The sequence below is a fragment of the Pogoniulus pusillus genome, chromosome 5, assembly GCF_015220805.1.
Source record: "Pogoniulus pusillus isolate bPogPus1 chromosome 5, bPogPus1.pri, whole genome shotgun sequence".
Taxonomy (NCBI): Eukaryota; Metazoa; Chordata; class Aves; order Piciformes; family Lybiidae; genus Pogoniulus; species Pogoniulus pusillus.
The window spans coordinates 5,726,489-5,735,618 of record NC_087268.1 but is presented as its reverse complement, the minus strand read 5'-3'; the positions used below and the strand labels follow the sequence as shown (position 1 = coordinate 5,735,618).

The 9,130-nt window shown below is 41.7% G+C and overlaps 1 protein-coding gene across 7 annotated transcripts in view; it reads right to left on the bottom strand.

The window, feature by feature from the left end:
- Positions 1–1,727: 1,727 nt before the first annotated feature.
- FRMPD4 (FERM and PDZ domain containing 4) overlaps positions 1,728–9,130 on the bottom strand; it is a 318,694-nt gene continuing 311,291 nt past the window's right edge. For 6 of the 7 annotated variants that reach the window (XM_064143067.1, XM_064143068.1, XM_064143069.1 and 3 more), the window contains exons 14-17: positions 8,548–8,686; positions 6,906–7,967; positions 5,304–6,575; positions 1,728–4,136 (exon numbers count right to left, since the gene is read on the bottom strand). In XM_064143067.1, coding sequence (XP_063999137.1) covers positions 2,785–4,136; positions 5,304–6,575; positions 6,906–7,967; positions 8,548–8,686 — 3,825 coding nt within the window. In that variant the 3' untranslated portion in view covers positions 1,728–2,784. Of the gene's footprint in view, positions 4,142–5,303; positions 6,576–6,905; positions 7,968–8,547; positions 8,687–9,130 lie in introns of all 7 variants that reach the window. The other variant, XM_064143073.1, reaches the window with a different exon arrangement.

The following is a 9,130-nucleotide window of genomic DNA, read 5'->3' as shown; positions in this document are numbered from 1 at the left end:
TCTCTTGCACAGACCTCACCGCAGTTTGTGCTGAGATAGAAAGCAAGTTCCTGCCAAACAGCAAGACATCATGTCTGCCTTCACACCTAGGAACCTCTGTGCCAAGCCTGGAGCCCCTGGGAAGGATAACCAACCATCTGCCAGAGAATGGACCAAGGCCAGGTCAGAGGACTGCAAGCCCTGGATCCTGCCAATGTCCTGGACAAACTCTAAAAGCTTTTGCTGGTTACCATACCAATGACAGCACTTCTCCAGTGTTTTGGCTACTGTGCTGGTTTGAAGCTAGCTAGCCAGTGAGAAGAACTAGATTACTGGCTGTGAAAGGAAAACAATGACTGGACAGTATTTTACACTGGAAATTTTCTGCCCACTTGCCAACAGAATAGAATCATAGAATCAAGCAGGTTGGAAGAGACCTCCAAGATCATCCAGTCCAACCTAGCACCCAGCCCCATCCAGTCAACTAGACCATGGCACTAAGTGCCTCATCCAGGCTTTTCCTGAAGACCTCCAGGGACGGCAACTCCACCACCTCTCTGGGCAGCCCATTCCAATGCCAATCACTCTCTCTGGCAACAACTTCCTCCTAACATCCAGCCTATACTTCCCCTGGCACAACTTGAGACTGTGTTCTGTTGCTGGTTGCCTGGCAGAAGAGACCAACCTCCACCTGGCTACAGCCTCCCTTCAGGTAGTTGTGGAGAGCAATGAGGTCACCTCTGAGCCTCCTCTTCTCCAGGCTAAACACCCCCAGCTTCCTCAGCCTCTCTTCAGAGGGTTTGTGTTCCAGGACTCTCACCAGCTCACTGGACACATTCCAGCATCTTTCTCTCTATGATTCTAGTATTTGAGCTATAATAAAGTGTTAGAACTCTATCCAGAGCGGGGTACCTGTGTGTGCGTGTGCTTCCTGGACCCTAAAAAACCCACTGGAACATAAGGGAACACCTATCAGCACAAAAATTCATCTTGTTTTCACCCCAGCATGAAACACTGAAAAAAAAATACAGAAAGCATTTCAGTAGTACTTGCAGCAAAAGAGCAGCACACACAGTCCCACCCCCTGTGCTGATTGTGAGCATCATATGGGATAGGCTGTTGCTACCTACCGCCAACGTAATCCAGCCTGCAGCCCAGCCTACCTCTGAGCTGCCCTCCAGAGAAGATCCATGTGCTAAAGTCAATTAGTCTTCGAAACAAGATGTTTCTCCTATGGACAACAGATTAAACTTCTGATACTGTGTTTCTGAAGATGCTTCTCTGCAGCTGGAGGAAAAGGCCCACCTTGGTTTCATAGAGAAGTGCATCACTCTACACAAGAAAATACGTCCTTGGCAAACAATTAATTTTGATGGTTTAGTCTTTCTAGTTCAGCACAGAAAACTTCACATGAGCTTCAAGTAAATGGGTAGGTTTTCCAAACAGTGATAATACTCTTTGCATGTGATGTTATAAGAACCAGATAAAAATGACCTACATCAGTTTAGAGAATGGTATTCTGCACTTTGCACAAGGGCTGCTGCTCCATGGTGACTGAAAGGTTTAACATATGCACTTGCAAAAGCCTATTTGCCAGGTGAAAGTGAGAGCTTTTAGCTTTGGCTGTCTCTCAAATAAAAGACTACAAAATGTTTTCCAGAAAGGTTCAGATGGGAGAGGTAATTCACAGATTGCCTTTCTCATCAGTTGCAGAAGAACTGTCTCTAGCTGGAAATATTTCAGAGATATTTCTTGTATTCTGAAAACTTCATTTTATTTCTAACTTATTTACAGTTAAACATTGAGAATCATAAAATATTAAGTATAAAATATTTAACAAAATAGATGCAATTCATGTTGTTCAGATGCACCATAGGTATATGACGAATCAGTAAACAGCACAGGGATTTCCTGATGGTCCTCTGCCTCCTTTACCAGTGAAAGGAATGTGTAGACCTGCCCTATACATTTTAGTCTGAACTTTCAATTCAGAGCGAGTAACACCACGGCTCTGGTTTCTGTGTCCTCAGTCTTCCACAGTTACCTTCACTATCTGAAATGCCAGCACTAATTTCAACACATTAGATTGCTGCACCCTCTGAAGTTGGTATTTTCAATACCTTTTCCTTTTTTTTTTTTTCAGTACAGAAATTCCTAGAAAAGAAGAATCAGATAATTCAGGCCATATGAACAAAAGAGTCATTTATTATATATATATATATATATATATATATTCTCTAGTAAGTTATAATAGTCTCTTGGATTTTAAATGTCTTTCTGCTATATTCAATGCTTAAAAATTACAATTTTAAAACATTAAATACTGTGTTATTTACATTATGATTTCATTTCTCGTTTCTAAACATGGAGCATTGTCCAAGTGAAAACTTGGATGAAACAGAAAACAGCTTCACTGATGGAACAGGCTTTAAAACTTCACTTCGTACAACCATAAATTTGACTATATGAAAAATAGCCAAACATCAATTTGCTCCTACATGGGAAATTTTGTTAACTAGGGTTTGTTTTTTTTTCCCTGCCTGTGGGGAAAGGGTTTTGTTTTTTTTTTGGCTTTTGTTTTTGTATAAACAGGAGGACAGGTCTGGTCATCACTTTTGTCAGTGTTCAGTATCTTTTCTTCTTCTTTTTGTTTTTAAATCTCGTACCTATTTTATACAAAATAACAAAATATACAGAGAAAGCTGAGTTTGTTACATTAGTTCATACACATACAGTAAATAAAAGGTTGGGGGGTTTTGTTATGTATGGCTTTGCAAAGGTAGATTATGAAGTGACTTTTGTATTTTACTTGTTTAAAAGCGTTTTAAGAGAACGTGTTAGTGTGCTTACAATAGCGGCCATGGTATTCGAATGTCGAGCCAAGAGTTTAATGCTAGGATCACTGGAGGTCTTGCTTGACACTGCTTCTGCAGCCTTCAGAAGACAAATGTAGTTTATTACAACCTCGTCTATCTTAGCTATAATTTCCTGCTGCTGTGTTTCAGAGTTCATGACTTTAACTAAACGCATGCAGGCTTCTGTTAAGCAACAGAGTACTTGAAAGCTGGAAGTCATAGCTAAAAGCATTTCCTCAGGGCTTTTATCAGCCATGGCCATTTTCCTGCAGGCACTTCCCAACTGTCTTGATTCCATAGATAACAGTTGTTTGTACTTGGAAAGTTTAAGGTCATATGTTTCTGGATGTAAATCTTCTCTCTTGCCCATACTTGCTCGGACCAGTGAGAGTAGCTCATTGGCATCCTTTTGTGCTGCAATAAATCCATCAGGCATGGCATACGTCTTCTCTTTCATCTCGTTTATTCGTGTGATTCGTGCATCGAAGGCCACATCGTTGAGATTCACATCAATTTTACCACCCTGGCTGTCAGCACTCTTCATCTCGTGCGTGTTAACTGCTTCGTCCTGCGGGGACTCGGCAGCCTTCAGGGACTCCAAGACTTTCTCCTCATTTTCATGGGAAAATGACTGACCAACTGGTTCTCTGAGCTCACACGAGACCTGTGGTTCAAAGAGACACGACACCTGATGGCCGTCTCGGTCATCTTCATCATCATTGTCATCGTTTCCTCTGCTTAAGAAACAATAGCTGAAGGGGCCACGGCACCTCCAGGAGCTGGTGTCCAGCTTCCGCAAGGGCAATGCTCGACACTGCTTGGAGTCATTCTGACTGGCCCCTGTGCCTGCGCACCTCTTACTGTCTTTTCTATCAGTGCCGACACACACGCAACCCTGCGAATAACTTTTGGACAGCTTTTTGCCCAGGACGAGTTCCATCCTTCTCTCCGATTTGGATTCATCCCTTTTGGTGTTGTCCAGGCATTTCAAGCTGGCTGTGGCTGCCTTCTTTTCAAACAGCATCTCAATGCCTGCAGACCCTCCAATGATGCTGCTGCTGCGTTTCAGCACTTTCCTGTTGTGCGGCATCCTGAGGCTTCCTCCTATCATGTCATATGGCCGTAAACTAACTGTTGCCCCACAAGCCTGATTTACTTTGGGAATGTCACAAGAGTCTTGATTTTGACTTGGCACCTTTGATTCTGATAGCATGGATGATAGCATGATGGAGTCAGCTAGAGGCTGTCTAGGAAAAGCTGTAGGCATGCCTCCTTGTCTTCCCTTTTCAGGCTCTGTGAAAGCTACACTAGGGGTAGTAGAAAAGCAGACAGAATAATTAAGTATCACTCTGGTAATATTCAGAGACTGAACTTTTAAGTATCTTTAACATTCAGGACAAACGGATTCCTGGTTTTCCCAGTGGTCTTCATTCCTCAAAATACTTCACAAAAAACCTCATTGCTTGTTCCTTATGTGTTTTACATTTCACCAAGACATCCCTTAACACCTCTCAACAAATTATAACTATGAATAGTTAATTGTTCATTCTGCTACAGCAGACATTTAATAAGAAGAATAGAAAATCATCTGTAAAACATCCTAGATCTCCCCCAATGTTTTTCATTGACTATTTGAGTTTTTCCAGATTAAAATACCTTCTTTAACTCCACCTGAGAGTGTAAGGAAAGATACATTCACAGTAATTTTGGTTTTGATTATGTGGTATTTTAGCAGAGAATTAACATTTCTCATTCTGGCTCCTAATGTGTTCCACTTTCAGATTTTCAGGCATTCACAAACTGCTGCCACATGTGGGTTGCAACCCAGAAAGAGGGAAACCAAATGAAAGAATTTTCAGGGCCTTCTCTGAAAAACTGCATGTTCTCATAGCAGTAAGTTCATAAAAATGGAAAAAATATGTGCTAATAGTTCCATATGTAAATTACTCTTTAAGGGAACACCTACTGTCAGATGGAGAAGTAAATACATGCTTAATAAGGTAGTGACATTTCCTCACATTTAGAGCATTTTATTCATACTGGCATGCTTTTGACAATCTGCTAGAATAGCATATAAAATACATAAAAAATGAATCACAGGTTTTTCTCTCCTACATTAATATACCTTGTGAAGTCATTTCATAATCTAACAAGTATCCTGGAACTTGACTGGATTTTGGAAAGGCTTGCAAAGACTGAAAGTGAGGGCTCTCTAAAAATTATGTCCCCTTGAATATTTTTAACTGCAATGAGAAAATTTTTCTTAAGAAAAAAAATTGTTCTCTGCAAGCACAGAATAAGAATATCTCAACATGTGCAAGTAAAATAATAGACACGCTGAAGGCTTAATCCTGCTACGGCTTGACAATATAGTCTCAGGTAAGGATAACGCAAATGTCTGCCCTAGTCCTCAACACTAACATGTAGTTTTGCAAAGCAAAGGTAAGAAACACTTTATTAGTGCTGTACCTGTAGTTTCTTTAATCTTGGGGATCCGATGACATCCTTCTCTCAAGGTGCCGAACAGCGGCTCAGCATTAATTGCTGAATGCACAACAGGCACCGTCATCCTGTGGCACACAGCCTCGGGCTGCTGGTGCATGTCCTTGTATGCTGTTCCGTGGTTTGGAAGAACCGTAGCTCGTTCATCTGCTGGAATATAGGCCATGCCTTTCATTGATGGGTCAGAGATAATATGCTTAACATCAGAGGTACAAAGAGGGGATTCCACAGGCGTAGCACACGTGCTGCTGCCTGTGCTGCATCCTGCATCCACTGAAGAGCACTGAGAGCTTTGCAGGGAGAAATGGCCCTCACTTTGCAGAGATGACATGCGCTTAGCCAAGTGATATTCACAAAGTCTAGCCACGCTCTGCTCAGCTTCTGGAAGTTTTGAAGGATGGTCATCTGCAGACAAGTCAGTGTCTTCTGCATCATTTAGGTCTTTGCCTGAAGACACAGGAGTCATATCTGACAGGAAGTTTTCCCCTTGGCTAAGCCCCGAGGTATCATCCTGATCCACCTCAGGATCCACTTCATTCTTACAGTCATTTTCTGCTTTACCAAGGACAGGAACTCTTGGGAAAGTCTTCCCATTCACTGTTTCTGGGCTCGGCTTATCTGCTGCCCCATCATCAGCAGTGTACCATCTTTGGCGAAAGGCAGTTCTCTCCACATTAAAAGTGCTTAGGCGTTGACTGTCTCTTGCTGAGAGAGTCCCAAATTTAGCTTTTAGATCTTCATCAGCCTCTGCTTTTTTAGTTCCCTGTTGCTTTTTCACAGTAGCACTGCCATCAGAGGGTGCTTTTACTTCACCGTCTGCCATCTTACTTTTCCTTTTACTAGTGCAAGAATATACCAAAGATCCCATGTGCAATTTGCTAAAATAATCAGTGACAGATTTTGTTTCCATGGTCTCTGGCTCCATTTCCATGTTATCTGAATGAAGAATCTGCTTTGAAGGCACAACTTTTGACTGCAGCTCTGCAGCCTGACGACCAGCCAAAGGCTGTGAGGGCTTCATGCCTGGCCCTCCAGCCTGATTCTTAGCAATAGGAAATTCAGTCTGCTCTTCCACAAGGGGTTGGTAGCCTTCACTTGTGGTCAGAAACATGCGTGCAGTGTTTTCCGACTGCTTCTGTGCTGCGGCAAGTTCAGAGCTTTCAGTCATCTCAGAAGAATTTGTTTCATTGCCAGAATCTGAAGATGACTCAGGGCTATATGCTCGCAGGATAGCTACACCTGCAAGCCACAAAGAATAAAGAGTCAATTAAATGACAGTAGCTGAAGCACCTGGCTAAGTGACAGCAAAGGGGGGTGTGTTAGAGGCAAAAAGATGCTTTGTAAGAATAGTTTGACTTTATTGCACAGTTCCCGGGACAGGCAGTTTAATAACATAATGGTAGTTCCATTAAATAATATGGAATATGGTGTATGCAAAATGATGGCAAAAAAACTCAGGAAAACAACAAAAAACCAACACCCCAGCCCTCATGAAATGGAGTGTTTCCAAAGCTAAATGGATGAGATGGAATGATTTTCAATGAATAAATGTAACTATGGTGAAAGAACCTGAATTGTCACTCGTCTGCTGTTCCTCTGAAGCAGCCAAAGCTTCTAGTGCTTGAAGTGTAGAGACTACAGCATCATCTAGCCCCTTCTCACACTTCCCCTCTGTATTAGTAGGGACAGCATCGATAAGCGACACTGGAATGTCATCATTGCCTAGATTACTGGCTTGCTCCTTGTTGTCTCTAGGCTGCGTTGCTTGGTTCTGAGCGTCTTCCTCATCTGAACTGTCCCTGAAGCCAGGTGGGGGAGCAGCAATGGCCATGTTTAAGGTATGCAATAGGAAATCATCTTCGTTATCATCACCTTCCGGAGGTGGAAGTGAAGTCAAATCAATAATGTCATCACTAGAACCAGAAAGGCTGAGAAGAGTAGGCCTACTGATTTCTCCTACCATAATATCTTCTTCACAGCTTACTTCATCTTCATCTTCAGCATCATCTGTGTTTTCTGCATAGCAAATATCATGCAGCAAAGGCTCTTCTATCCCTTCTGCAGCTCCGAATATTTTACTGTCGTTTATAGTTGCGTAAACAGAATTCGTAGCAAACTGAATGCTTTCAGCATCTGGTGACAACTCCAGGCCTTTAATGTCATTGGCATTATTAATATAAATGGCTCTTTGTTTTTCTAGTATTTCTGGACTTTCATCCAAAAGTCTTTCATAACCAAGAGTCTGGGGATTGATACCATCCAAGTTGTGATCTCCAAAAATAAAGGAAACTTTTGCTGCCCTGGGAGATTCCTGTGCTTTCTTGCTAGATTCCAAACCTGAGAGCGACAGCAACGAAGGCTGATTAAAATTTCTGCTTTCTTCTGCTTCAGTGGTGTCACTTTGCTTGGTCAGATGTTGATCAAATCCACCTGAATTGTAAGTATTTTCTATATAAAGATGCCTGTGTTCCTTTTGACATAACAGACTTTCGGGAACATCTACAGTCTTCTGTTTTGGATCAGCAAAGGAAATTTGAGTCTCCTGGTCTCCTTCGGCCAGGAAAGTGGTAGGTTTTGATATACAGTTCCACTCAGAAGCAAGGAGATTATGCTTCCCTCTGTTTTCAGTTCCTATAGCATGATGAAATAAAATCAACATAGTGAAATCAAAGACTTTTAAACAACAACTTGTTGAAGCTGAGCAATAAACACTGTGATTAGAACAGCTGAACCATCAAACACCTCAGAAGAGCACTTTCAGACTTTCCTCTGCTCTAAGTTAAATATCTGTTGATTTAATGACCTGAAATTTAAGTGGTTGTTTTGTACTTTAAACTAAACCTCAGCTAGATACAAATGCTGCTCCAGGAACAGTAGCACAAAACCAAATCCCCAGCTGGTTTCTCCAACATCCTATGTATTCTTACTCAAGATAAATGCAAATTAAATTCTAGCCCTCATAGGGAGCATACATATGTTTCATTATAGTATGAAAGAAACTAATCACCTGGTTTATTTTACCATCAAGATGCTATAACAAGCTACATATTACAACATTATACAGATGAATTGATCTGCTGTGGTGCTAGGTGTGAGCCAGGAGTCAGATCTCATTTGGCATAGCCTTGCATTTATCTGGAGGTGTGTGCTGGCTTAAGCTGGCTTCTGCTTTCTACTTCAGACCACCGTTAACATACTGTGCAACAAATACCTGTTTCTCGGCTCCCTGTATTTTTCTTGTTGGCCATGTTAAATATCGAGCGCCTTGAGTCAACCAGCAGTCTGTAGTATCCAGCTGTTAGGCAAGCAAGATTCATTGCATCTGATGACTCCATCAGTAGAGTAATAGGCTACAAAGAATACAACCAAATCTTGGTTAAGGTTGTTCCTCCTCTATCTGTTTACCTGCTGACAATACTACTACATGGAACAGAAGGAGTTACACCACAAATGGCACACTGAAAAATGTACACAAGAACTTTTCCTTGCTTCTAATATCAAATTGTACTGAACACTTAGAAAAGATTAGAGTTGCAGTAAGGTAGAAGATCACTGGACATTTTAAGAGCTAGCCATTTTAAGACTCTTGCTTCATCTTTCTCTTCCATAGATATATTCTCTCCACAGCACTGTTTGCTGCCACTCTGAAGCTGCCAAGGGCTAAGAACCTGGTACATTAGGCTCTGAAGTCTTGCAGCAGTATGGAAGTCTGCAGCTTCCCAGAAAATGAAGTGCCCTAAGCTCATTTAAAGAAAGAAGCTATGGGAAGCAGACAGGGAATGTTCAGGTTCAGA